Source organism: Choloepus didactylus, chromosome 2, assembly GCF_015220235.1.
Source record: "Choloepus didactylus isolate mChoDid1 chromosome 2, mChoDid1.pri, whole genome shotgun sequence".
NCBI lineage: Eukaryota > Metazoa > Chordata > Mammalia > Pilosa > Megalonychidae > Choloepus > Choloepus didactylus.
This window is the reverse complement of record NC_051308.1, coordinates 217,123,879-217,137,586: the sequence shown is the minus strand read 5'-3', so window position 1 is coordinate 217,137,586 and position 13,708 is coordinate 217,123,879. Positions and strand designations below refer to the sequence as shown.

Sequence of the window (13,708 nt, the reverse complement as noted above, 5' to 3'; positions counted from 1 at the left end):
AGCAAGGAATTTAATCATAAGCTACTTCCCTTCTTAAAGAAGAAGCTCATTTCTAATTTATACTTCCTTTTCAAGGAGTGAGCTTAATATGTTTTCTTTCTCTATTAGTGAGACTGAACATCTTTTCATTATGTTTATTGATCATTTGTATATTTCTTTTGTGAATTGCCTATTCATGTCCTTGGCCTCCTTTTTTGCTTGTTTTTAAAGGGGGACTTGTTGAAGGGACTTATCTTTGTATAATAAGGACATTAAACCTTTGCCAACTATGTTTGGAATATAGTTGTCATCATTGCAAGTATCTTTTTTCCTTGGTTGTGCTCTTTTTTTTTTAAACACACATAAACTTTTAATTTTTATCTAATGAATGTGAATTTTTCCTGAAAAGTATCATCCCATTATGGTTAGAAAGAAAATTTCTGCTTAGTGCTGTAAAATATCAGACTATGTGTGGACGAATCTATTTTCCTGACAAATAGAAGGCAACTGATTGTCATAGAATTTGAAGAGTTTTTGCAAATTAACGTAGGCCTAAGTCTATAATGCCTTAACAATAATAGTTACCAATTATTGCACACCTGCTGCATGCCAGGCAATTGCTAGGCTTTTTATGTACAATATTCCTAATATTCTAAGGTAAATGTTATTGTCCACATTGCATAGTTGAAGTGAGGCTTAATGAAGTGAAATGACTTGCCTAGGGTCACAGAGGTTAGAAATGCAAATTCTTGGGCCCCATCCCAGACCTATGGAATCAGTAACTCCAGGGTTAGGGCCCAGCAATCTGTTTTACAATAGCTCCAGCTGATTATGACACATGTTAAAGTTTGAGAACCAGTGGTTTAGGGAATTATTACCTAACTATTGTTTTTTTCCACTTCTGGTGGTTTTCAGCCCTTAAGTACAAAATTAACAATATTACCTAGTGGCAAGAGCATGGAGTCAAACAGGAGCTAGTTGAATCCTGATTTAACAAGCATCCACCTAAGGCAAGTTCACCCTTCCTGAGCCACAGTTTCCACCTCTAAAATTATGTTAATAGCTTCTTTCTTTTTTACCCTCTCTCTCTTTCCCTCTGCCCCCGACTTTTCTCTCCCCCACCCCCTTCTTGTTTTTTTCTGCCTAGGCTCCCATGTGTTGAAAATTTGCCGCTAGTAATTTCTCTTGTTAGCCAGAACCCCCAACCTTCATCTGTTCTAAACTCTTGTTATTGGATATATTATGCTGTCTGTGTCTCTAGGCCTTTGTAGTAGCTATTTCTCCGCTAGGACACCCCCTCCTCCCATCCCTCTCTACTTCACAAACTTCTGTACGTTCTTTAGATCCCTGCTTACAGTTTACTTCCCCTGAAGGGGGCTTCCCCTAACCCCTACCTTCTAGTCTCTGTGCTTGCATAGCAGCCTTTATTCCTCCTATCACTGTACTTTATCACAGTTTTGGCAACACTTCTCTCCTGTATTAAACTTCACTGAGGGTAGGTTCTCTGCTGCATTTCCAGGGGCCAGTCAACTCCCTCACACATAGGAGCTGAATAAATTTTGAGTGAATGAGTGGTGGCTACCATTATTACTTCATTATCATCATTCTTGAGCAAGCTCCCCTCTCTGGCATGTGGTTTTTGCACTGACTGTTTGTGATAATCCTAATTAGATAGTGTTGGGACCAGTGCCTGTTTTCCCTTTCCCTGAAAGCACATGCTTTGGTCTAGACTGACATGGAAGTTCACTGAGTTGCTTCCTAACCGCTGATCCTTCTATATCACAGGTCCCTTGGAGGAGCTAGATGACTTGGTGAATCAAGTGCATCATATGCAGAACAAAAAATGGAAGCATCCTTCGGACCTCACCATGCGGTGAGTGGGTGATTATAGAAAAGGAAAAGGGTAGGATTTGGCTGCGGGAGGAATATGATGGGTAGTTGGGGTTGTAATTGTTGTTTAATTCCAGAGGTGGAAGGAGAAGTAATACAGTATAATGGAATAAGAACTGGACTGAAATTCAGAAAACCTGGGTTCTATTGCTAGCTTTACAATTTTTAACTAGCTATGTGATTTTGATCAAGCCACTTCACTTCTCTGGTCCTCACACAAGTAAAATAAAGTTGTTGAACTAATTGATGTCAAAGGTCCTTTCTAGTTCAGAAATCTTTTGGATTCTTGATGCAGTGTGGTTTACAGATTTATTCAGTTACTTTGATCTAGTTGCTCAAAAACATGGAGTCATCCTTGACTCCTTTTTCTGACCCCATAGTCAGTCCATCAGCAAATCCTATAGGTTCTACATATAAAATATATTCAGAACCTGACCACTTCTCATCATTTTCACCTGGACTATTGCAGTAGTCTCCTAAGTAGTCTCCCTGCTTCTGCTCTTGCCTGTCTACCAGTCTTAACTCAGCAGCCAAAAAGATTCTTTTAAAGCGTAAGTCAGATTCTATCACTCCATTGCTCAGAATTTTCCAGCAGCTTCCCATCTCATGTCATCCCATCTACAATCCCCTACAAGAGCCTATATGCTTTGGCCTAAGTTGACATTTTAGCTCACCGACCTCATCTCCTACTTCCTTTCCCTTTGTTCACTCTGCTCTAATCATACTTGTTTCCTTGCTGTTTTTCAAACATGTCAAACATACTCCAGTTCCGGGGCCTTTACACTGAGTGTTTCCTCTCAAGTCAGAGAGATGTGAGTTCAAATCTAGGCTCCTTTACTTACTCTACTAAGTGACCTTGGCCTACTTACTGAACCTGAGTCTCCGTTTTCTCACCTGCATACTTTCCTGTAGGATTGTCTCTGGTATTAAATGAGATGAAGTGTTGAAAGAATTCAGCAAGTATTTACACATAGGGCTAGATAAACATCAAGTACTGTTGTAATTATTTTCAATCCCGGCTACTCCTCATACTTACCTATGTAGATTTCTGAAAATGTAGATGGCTAGATCTTGACTGCAGAAATTCTAAATCATTAAGTCTGGGAGGGGGATATGACCAGGAATCCATGTCTTTAAAAAGCTTCCTAGAGAGGATTGTGGGAACACAGCAGAATAGGAAACTCTAGTAATTAGTCCCTCCACCAAAACGACTATTGAACTGGCAGGAACTGTCTGGATCAATATTTGGAAACTCTGGAGTCTAGCAGAATACTATGCAGCATCTAGAGAAGAGATGGAGGAAGAGGCTGGTAAATTGTGGCAAATGTTAGTGAATTTCACTCTCCATGCAGCAGCTACCATCCCCCATCCCCCAGCTGCATGGCAGGTAGCAGTGGGAACTGCAACCCCAGACTCTTGGTGCAGGTTGCTAATCCCAGGGTGGGCTATAAGGACCTAGACATTCAAAATCCCAGATTGCGTGGTCTGATTGATGATCACTGCTTTTGATCAGCTACTTCACATCACTGGAGGGCCAGCTGTTAGGGTGGCCATTGTTCCAACTCTCCTCAGGGAAAAGTGCAGAGATGTCTTAAAATGGCAGAATGTTTTTTTTCCTCTCTCTTTTCTCTTTCCATTCCCTGTTTGGGAGCAAAATTAGTTTGAAAAAGTCACAAACTGTTGGCTCCAGCCCTCAAAAACAACCAAAAAACTAGCAATCTCAGAGGAGTAGGAGAACTAGATTTCTAGAGTTATAAGAACATGATACTGAGGATGTCCATTTCTCAACAAAAAATTATAAAACACATGAAGAAACAGGAAAGTATGGCCCATTCACAGGATAAAGAGAATTTGTCAGAAACCATCCCTGAGGAAGCTCATACTATTAGTTGAAGACTTTAATTCAAGTATGTTAAAGATAGTCAATGAACTAAAGGAATCCATATACAAAGAACTATAGGAAATTAAGGAAATGCTGTCCGAACTAAATAAAGAGATAGAAATTATAAAAAGGAACGAAACAAATTTTGGAGCTGCAAAATACAGTAATTGAAATTAAAGACTCAATAGATGGATTCAGTGGCAGATTAGAACAGGCAGAAGAAAGGTCAGTGAACTTAAAGGCAAGATGATTGAATTATCCAGTGTGAGGAGCAGAAAGAAAATATGAAGTAAAAGGAACAGCTCAAGAGAACTGTATGACACCTTTAGGCATACCAACATATGCATCATTGGAGTCCTAGAAGAAAGGGGCAGAAAAAGTATTTGAAGAAATAATGGCTGAAACTTTCCAAATCTGATAAAAGACATGAATTTACACATCCAGGAGGCTCAACAAACTCCAAGCAGGATAGACTCCAAGAGATTCACACGAAGTCACATGATAGCAAATTTGTCAAAATCCAGAGGCAAAGAAAAAATTTTGAAAGCAGCAAGAGAGAAGTGACTTGTCACATCCAAGCATTCCCAATAAAATTAACTGTGGATTTCTCATCAAAAAACCATTGGGGCCAGAAGACGGTGGGATGACATACTTAAATCCTTAAAGAAAAAAATCTGTCGACGAAGAATTATATGTCCAGTAAAATTATCTTTCAAAAATGAAGGAGAAATTAAGATATTTATAGATAAACAAAAGCTGAATTCAAGTTCATTACCAGAAGAACTATTCTACAAGAAATGCCAAAGGGAGTCTTTCAGGCTGAAATAAAAGGACACTGAACAGTAACTCAAAGCCATAAGAAGAAATAAAGAATACTGGTAAAGGTAACTACATAGGTAATTATAAAATACTGTACTATTGTATTTCTGGTTTGTGTAATGGTCCCCCCCCCCATATGACTTAATAGGCAATTGTGTAAAATAATATTTTAAGTCAATACAACATTTTATATATGTTACTGATAAAATAACAATATGGGGGGGGACAGATATATTGGAGTGGAGAGTTTATATACTACTGGTACCAGTTGACTATGTTGTTATTAGTTTAAGAGGTTCATTGTAATTTGCAAAGGTAACCAGTAAGAAAATAACTTTAAAAATACAGAGAAAAAGGAAAGAAGGTTATCAAAATGATATATTACAAAAAAGCAATGCAATACAAAAAAGGCAGTAATGGAACAATTGACGAACATCAAGCATTCAAGGCATACAGAAAACAAATAGGTAATTTCAGAAGTAAATCCTTCCTCCCTACCTACTACTTTAAATATCAGTGGATTAAACTCCCCTTTTAAAAAGGCAGAAATTGGTAGATTGGATGAAAAAGCATCATCTACCGGTATGCTGCTCACAAGAGACTCACTTTAGATATAAAGAGACAAAGAAGTTGAAAGTAAAAGGGTAGAAAATATATTCCATGCAAATTGAAAGAGAACCAGAGTGGCCATATTATTGTCAGAAAAAAACAGACATTAAATCAAAAAACATTACAGGAGACAAGGATATTATATATTGATAAAATATTTAATCTAGCAACAAGATATAATGATTATTAATAACATATATCTCACAACAGAGCTCCAAAATAAATGAAGTAAAAATTGACAGAATTGAAGGAGAAATAGATAATGCTACAATAATAGTTAGAAACTTCAGTGCATCATTTTCAGTAATTGATAGAGCGTCTAAAAAGAAGATTAATAAGGAAAGAGACGACTTGAATAACACTTTTAGCCAACTTGATCTAGTGGACATGTATAGAACATTTACCCAACAACAGCAGAACACACATTCTTCTCAAGTATACATGCAACATTTTCCAGAATAGACAATATGATAGGCTACAAATCAAATCTTAATAAATTTTAAAATATTGGAAATCATACCAACTGTCTTCTCAGAACACAATGGAATAAAGCTAGAAATCAATAACAGTAGGAAAACTAAAATTTTCAAATATGTGGAAATGAAAGAATACACTATTCAACAACCAATGATGTCAAAGAAGAAATCACAAAGGAAATTAGGAAATATCTTGAGATGAACAAAAAAACACAACATACCAAAACTTTTGCATTCAGCGAAGGCAATGCTGAGAGCAAAATTTATAGCTCTAAATGCCTGTGTTAAAAAAGAAGAAAGATCACAAATCAATAACCTAACTACTCACCTAAATAAACTAGAACAAGAAGAGCAAACTAAACCCAAAGATAATAGAAGGAAGGAAATAGTAAAGATTAGAGCAGAGATAAATGAAATAAAGAATAGAAAAACAATAGAGAGCATCAATAAAACCGAAAATTGGTTTTATGAAAAGAATAATAAAATTGACAAAAAAAAAAGAAAAAGAAAAGGAAACTCTAATCCTCCCCTATCCCTAACCAACCCCCCTCAATTGTTGACTCGTAGTATTGATATAGTACATTTGTTACTGTTTATGAAAAAATGTTGAAATACTACTAACTGTAGTATATAGTTTGTAATAGGTATATAGTTCTTCCCTATATGCCCCTCTATTATTAACTTCTAATTGTATTGTCATACATTTGTTCTGGTTCATGGAAGCGATTTCTAGTATTTGTACAGTTGATCATGGACATTGCCCACCATAGGATTCAGTTTTATACATTCCCATCTTTTGACCTCCAACTTTCCTTCTGGTGACATATATGACTCTGAGCTTCCCCTTTCCACCTCATTCACACACCATTCGGCGCTGTTAGTTATTCTCACATCTTGCTACCAACACCCCTGTTCATTTCCAAACATTTAAGTTCATCCTAATTGAACATTCTGCTCATACTAAGCAACCACTCCCCATTCTTAAGCCTCATCCTATATCTTGGTACCTTATATTTCATGTCTATGAGTTTACATATTATTACCCCTGTATACAGATGGGAAAACAGGAAAAAAAAAAAAAAAAAAAAAAAAAAAAACAGTCAGAAAACAAGGAATAGAAGGGAACTTTCTCAACATGATAATGGGCATTTGTGAAAAACCCTGAAAAATATATTCAATAGTGAAACACTGAAAACTTTTCCTTTAAGATAAGTAATAAGACAAGGATGCCCACTGTCACCACTGTTAGTTTGCATCATACTGGAAATTCTAGCCAGAACAGTCAGGCAAGAGAAAGAAATGAAAGGCACTCCAACTGAAAAGGAAGAAGTTAAATTATCCCTATTTGCAGATGACATCATCCTATATATAGAAAATCCCAAAAGATCCACAAGAATAGAACTAATAAATTCAGCAAATTTGCAGGATACAGGATAAACATGTAGAAGTCAGCTGGGTTTCTGTACATCAGTATTGAACAATCAGAAAAGGAAATCAAGAAAACAATTCCATTTACAAAAAAATCTAAAAGAATAAAATACCTAGGAATAAATTTAACCAAGGAAGCAAAGATTTGTACATGGAACATATAAAACATTGCTGAAAGAAATTAAAGCAAACCAAAATAAATGGAAAGACATCCTGCGTTCATGGATTGGAAAACTTAATATTGTTTAGATGTCAATACTGCCCAAAGCGATCTACAAATTCAATGCAATCTCTGTAAAAATTCCAGCAGCCTGTTTTGCAGATATGGAAAAGCTAACCTTCAAATTCATATTTCTTTTTAAAAGAAAGACTTGTGATCTTTCTTCTTTTTTAACGTAGGCATTTAGAGCCAAACAACCTTGAAAAAGAACAACAAAGTTGGAGAACCCAGACTTCCTGATTTAAAAACTTACTGAAAGCTTCAGAAATTAAAACAGAATGGTTCTGGCAAGAAGGATAGACCAATGGAATAGAATTGAGAGTCCAGAGATAAATCCACATACCTCTGGCTGGTTGATTTTCACCAAGAGTCCCAATGGGGAAATAACAGTCTCTTCAAAAAATGGTGCTAGGACAACTTGGAAATATACACGTAAAAGAATGAATGTGGAACCCTAGCTCTCACCATATACAAAAATTCAAAATGGATCAAAGGTCTAAATATAGCACTAATACTATAAAATTCTTACAAAAAAACATAGAGAGTTATCTTTGGGACCTTGTAATAGGCAATGGAGTTTTAGACTTGATACCAAAAGCACAAGCAGCAAAACAAGAAGTAGATAAAAATGGACTTCATCAATATTGGAAACTTTTGTGCCTCAAAGGACATTTTCAAGGAAGTAAAAAGATAACCTACAGAAGGGTAGAAAATATTTGGAAACCATGTATCTGGTAAGAGTTTCCTTTCCAGAATACATAAAGTACTCCTACAACTCAATTACAAAAACACAAATCACCCAGTTAAAAAATGGGCAAAAGATTTGAATAGACGTTTCTCCATAGAAGATATTCAGATGGCTAGTAAGTATATGAAAACATGCTCAACATCTTTAGCCATTAAAAAATGTAAATTAAAACCACAATGAGATACTACTTCACACTCACTAGAATGGCTATTATTAAACATCTGAAAATAACAAGTGTTGGTAAGGATGTAGAGAAATAGGAACCCTCATTCATTGTTAGTGGGAATGTAAAATGGAGTGGCTGCTGTGGAAAACAGTTTGGCATTTCCTCAGAAAATTACCATTATTACCCGGCAGTTTGGCTTCTAGGCATATTCCCAAAATAATTGAAAGGAAGGACAGGAGTGTGTATGTCAGTGTTGATCGTAGCGTTTTTCTCAATAGCCAAAAGGTGGAAGCAACCCAAGTGCCCACTGACAGAGGAATGGATGAACAAAACGTGGTGTAACTGTACAAAGAAATATTATTCAGCCATAAAAAGAAGTGAAGTGCTGTACATGTTACAGCATGGGTGAACTTTGAAGACATCGTGTTGAGTGAAATAAGCCAAACATAAAAGGAGAAATAAGCAAATTCATAAAGACAGAAAGCAGAATAGTAGTTACCAGGGGTAGAGAAAGAGGAGAAATGGAAGTTATCACTAAAAGTATGAACTTTGGTTTGGGGTGATGAAATTAGTCTGGAAATAGATAGTGGTGCAAGTTATGCAGTATTGTCAATATACCTAATATCAAAGAATTGTATGGTTAAAATGATTTTTACGATATATATATTTTACTACAATTAAAAATAAAAAATTAAGTATTTTTTTAAAAAAGAAAGAAATGATGGTACAGATACATGCTACAACATGGAAGAACCTTAAAAACAAGCCAGACACAAAAGGCCACATATTGTATGATTCCATTTATGAAATGTTCAGAATAACAAATCCATAGAGACAGAAAGTAGACTAGTGGTTGCCAAAGGCTGTGGCAGGAAGTGTTTGAGGAAATCAGGGAGGAGCAATGGGGTAGTGACTAGATACAGGGTTTGTTTGTGGAGTGATAAAATTAGAAAGTGATACAGGCTTGTGAATTGTATTTTACAAGGATGAGTTTTATTGTATGTGAATTACATCTCAAAAGATGTTTTTTTTTGTTTGTTTTTAAAGGCTCTCAAGGATTTTTAATAATGTGGGGAAATGTTCTCAAAACAGCATGCAACTTACATATGTATAATTCCAATTTGGTTTAAAAATAGTATGGCAAAATGTTAAAATTGGTATCTAGGTATCTGGGGGTGGCCGTATGAGTTCTCTGTATGAGGTTTGTATTGTTTTTGCAACTGTCCTGTAAGTTTGAAATTATTTGAACATAAAATGTTTTTTTAAAATTAAAAAATAAAAAAGCTTCCCAGGTGTTTGTTAGGGACAATTAGAGTTGAGAATGGGATCATATTATCTCAGAAGTCCTGCTTGAACTTACAGCCTAGTACACAACTAAGAGACTCTCAAGAAACTTTACTTTGAGCCCGTGCTATTAACTGTTCAATCTCTTAACTTGCAAGGGGATTCTCATATGCCGACTTACCTTCTCTGGGAATTTTATTCTAATTTTAACCGCTGCGTCAGGAACATCTTGAGCTGTGTCAGACAATAAGGTCTTGTTGGAGGTATATGTGTGATGTAAGCAATGAAATATAGATCCTGCTCTAAAATTTCTGGAGGGAAAAGATATTTTTTCCCCATTAATATATTATTATACATTATACATTAGGTTTACTTACTACATTTGTGTATATGGCACATATCACCATAACACCTATATGGGAATTAGGTGGTTTGAGGAGTTGGAAGGAAATAGCACTTATAATGTAACTTTCATATAAATCAAATAGTTTAAAATTTCTGAAATGGTGAGATTGAAATATAAAATTAATATCCGATTTCCAAAATGTAGAGATAGTCTTAAAAATAGCTGTGCTGGCCTTTTTTGTGTACAAATAGCCATTCCATCTGAAACCCTCATCTTGCCTGTTTTTATTCTGTCTCCTGATAGAAACTACGCCCAGTTCCGACAGAAACCTCTGCAAAGATACAGTCTGACTCAGTGGGTTGACAGGAACATGCGAAGCCACCATCGGTTCCAGCGTCTCCCAGATTTCCCATACAGTTCATTTGTCTCATCCCATCAGCAGTGAAAGTCCTCACCCAGGGTCCTGTCCAGAGCAGCATCTCATTTTCTTCTGTTGTTTTGTGCTTTGTAGATTTGGGATTTTATTTTTCATAAGATTTTTATTTAAAGAACTTATCACCATTTGGAAATGTCCATTGCTGAGTTGAATTTTTTTGTATGAGTTTCCTCCTGTTTTATGTGTGTGTGTTTTTAAGCAGTGTTAAGTTGATATAGTTTGGTTTTTTAAAAATTTAAATTGAAGATGGCTGCCTTCTAAAAGCCAGCATTAAGCCAAAACACGTGATCTCAAGAAAAACATCCACTCTGTGCAGAGGTAGAGTCTACTTCTAATCTCCCTGCCCAAAAATCTTCTTTCTTTCTCCTATAAGGAAGAGATTCCTTACTAGGCCACAAAACAGTGTCAATTATTGCTGATGACTTGTGAACTGACAGAAGTCATTTTTTACACTCCCTCTTTTTAATTTGGATCGCTGAATACCTGTATTTTAAAGCTGGCAATCCAGGGCATTTGAAATACAATGGAATAGGACAAAATTCCCGTTGAAAGGACAAATTAAAAGTGTAAACCTACTCTCCTTTCTGTACCTACTAGCTGCCTTTATTTTGTGGCTTTTTTTCATTCTTCATTAAAATTATTTTGCACAATTATGTTTACAAATCTATACATCTTAACTATGTCAGAAGACTGCTGACCAACTCTTGTGGTCTGTGGCTGTGTCTCCTGTGCCCTTCTTAAATTTAGGGTTTTCTTTTTCCCCCCCAGTGATCACCCCACTCTTTCAGCAGTATTTCTATATCCTGTTAGATACTAATATACTTCATCAGAACAGCCAGCCTCTCTGCTCTCTTTACTGAAGAGCTGACCACCCAGAATCTTGACTCTAGGACAGGCCAGAATGTCAGTGCCAAAGAGCTGTCTGTTGGTCTTCAATTGTTGCTGCACTTCAAATCAGGAAGTTTTTCTGTGGGAGGGGCACTCATTTGTCTCCATTCTTAATTAACAAGAGGTGCCTTTAGACCCTGGACAGTACCATCTCCCCATTTGGTCACGCCTCTGATGCCCAGTTTCACATAACTGCTAAAGTCAGTCTAATAGAGATACGATTAAACCTGTATGCAAAAATAGTAGCTGATATTAAGGTTTGATATTCTAACTGAAGTTGACAGCCATCTTAATGAATGTCTTAATGTGCAATCTTAATGGATGTCTTAAGAGCTCGCTATTCTCTCTTTACAGACAGCTCTAGACTCCTTTTGGGGAGATTTTGCAGTCCAGCACTTGTGCTATTGTTCACTCTCTGTGAAGGTTTGTATAAAGTTGCTGTAACTCAGCCTGTGATATTGGGCTAACGGCCTCTGCCTGGTTGTGTTGTTGCATCGGCCCCATCTTTGTATGTAAGTAATTCATCTTAAACGTCTACCCAACTTCAGAAGCCGACTTGGGAAAAGCTTGGTTATTCATGCCACCAGTAAAATTTGGATGAATGTTCCTAAGCCCTTACTGTTTTTATCAATCAGATTCTTGTTTCCTGGGACACTTGGTTTAGATTCTGGGGCCGAAATGCAAAGAAGAAGTTCCATTCCCAGGCAAGAGTCAAAATCCATTATTTCAATTGGCATTTATTACAGCAGTCACTTTTCCACACTGCCCTAAATTAGCTTGATGGAGTGAGCCATTCCACACTTCTACCTTTGGAACTACTGCATAGTTAAAATTGAATGTAGCTGGAATAGCTAGTATTGCAGCTGTCTACTTGTCTATTTTCTAGTCTGAGGAGATTCCCCAGATAACCTGAGCAGTGAAGGGACAGCATTTTACTTAGGTGAAAATCTAAGCCCCATATCCCCATTTTCCTGGTACAAGATGGTTTAAGACTGAATGTGTAATGGCATATCACCTTTGTCAAATCAAATGAGTGACGAGATAACTAGAAAATGTGACAATCACATTTCCTCTTTTGCTCAAGTAATTCTGTTTTTCCAAAGCTTTAGCAGCTTAATTAAATCTTGGGCTGGAGGAGGAGAGAAGTGTTCTCTAGCAGTTAACATGGTATTCTTTAAGAAGAAAAAACAAAGCCAAAGAAATCTCATTATCTGGCATGTTCCCCTTAAAGATGGTAGTGGGGAGAATTTGGAGTTTAATATCTTTTCAGAGTTATTATATCCTTTATGTTTGGGGTTGGCTTCCTTGTCTAGTATTTCAGGTGGAATTTTTGCTGTATATGTTGAGTAAGGGGTATGTGCATTTAACTTCCTAGCTTTCTAGATCCATGATGACATTCTCACCACAGGGTTCTTGACAAAGCAGAGTAAAAATGTGCTGTTTACATAGTTTACTTTCAAGTAAGGGGCCTGAAATAACCCGTAGTTTCACATCTAATGCAGGACCTGATTTCTTTGAGTTGTTGTCGGGATCAATTATGAAACAAGTTTGATGCCTCTTCTTTATCATGTTTTTTTTCCTTGTAGCAGTTGTATTTAATGTCATTAAAAAGAAATAAAAGTTCTTGTCAGTGGCATATGTACTGTGGCCGTCTGTTGCACTCTGGAGGAGGGTGATCTGCCTTCCTCCTTTGTGTGGGTGGGTTAGTGGGGTATTGAGAAGGGGGTGGCAGCTAGTAGAACATGGTACTGGGGAGGTGAGGTTGCTTGCTCCCTGTTCTCTTGAGGGTAAATTACAGTGTTGAGAAAGGCATTCCAGCAGTTAAGAAGTATTGAAATTGATTGGGATTTGCAGCTACATATGGTGCATGTCAGGAGCCTGACACAGGGAGAGCCTGAAATATCACTGTGCTGCTGTTTTTGCAGAGGGGGCTGTGGCTCGGCCCAGAGCAGGCAGGCAGTGCCTTACATGCCTTCCCCTGGCTGTGTAGTGGGGAGTTGACCACAACCTCTCCAGAGCAAGCAGTGATTAAGGAAGAAGATAAACCATCCTGGGGTATCTTCCCTCTGAAGGAGATGTGAGAAACCAAAATTGACAGTACAAAATTCATAGGTGTTCTTACCCAACTTCTCCAGAAACCAAGTGCTCCCAGAACGGGGGTGAAGGAATGGCCTGGGGTGAAGGTTGGATAAGTGTATGTAGATGTGTGGGTCATAGCATTCCTTAGATCCCTTTTGTGAACCTAAGCTTCTTAGACCAACCCCCAGGAGCAAGGATGAAAGGGAAGGCAATAATAACTTGTCACCTATATTGGCTATTGCTTTTAAAATCTCAACTTTTGCTGAGACGATAATTAGCAATATGTTTGGAGAGGCTCTCTGTCCTGCTGTACTATAAATTTTGCCTAGAATATATATTCTACAGTCTGGGCAAAAGGCCCAAAATAAATTTGTCAGGTTCTCAGCTATTTGTCTGAATTCGATATACTCTTGACCTCTACATATCCACTTTGTTCCTGTCAGGTATAGTTGATCCTT

The 13,708-nt window shown here is 37.1% G+C and overlaps 1 protein-coding gene across 2 annotated transcripts in view; it reads left to right on the top strand.

The window, feature by feature from the left end:
- Positions 1–12,807, top strand: part of LOC119527618 (S100P binding protein) — a 42,417-nt gene extending 29,610 nt beyond the window's left edge. For both annotated transcript variants that reach the window (XM_037827832.1, XM_037827831.1), the window contains exons 6-7: positions 1,765–1,852; positions 10,151–12,807. In XM_037827832.1, the coding sequence (XP_037683760.1) occupies positions 1,765–1,852; positions 10,151–10,292 (230 nt within the window). In that variant the 3' untranslated portion in view covers positions 10,293–12,807. The remainder of the gene's footprint in view (positions 1–1,764; positions 1,853–10,150) is intronic.
- Positions 12,808–13,708: the final 901 nt, after the last annotated feature.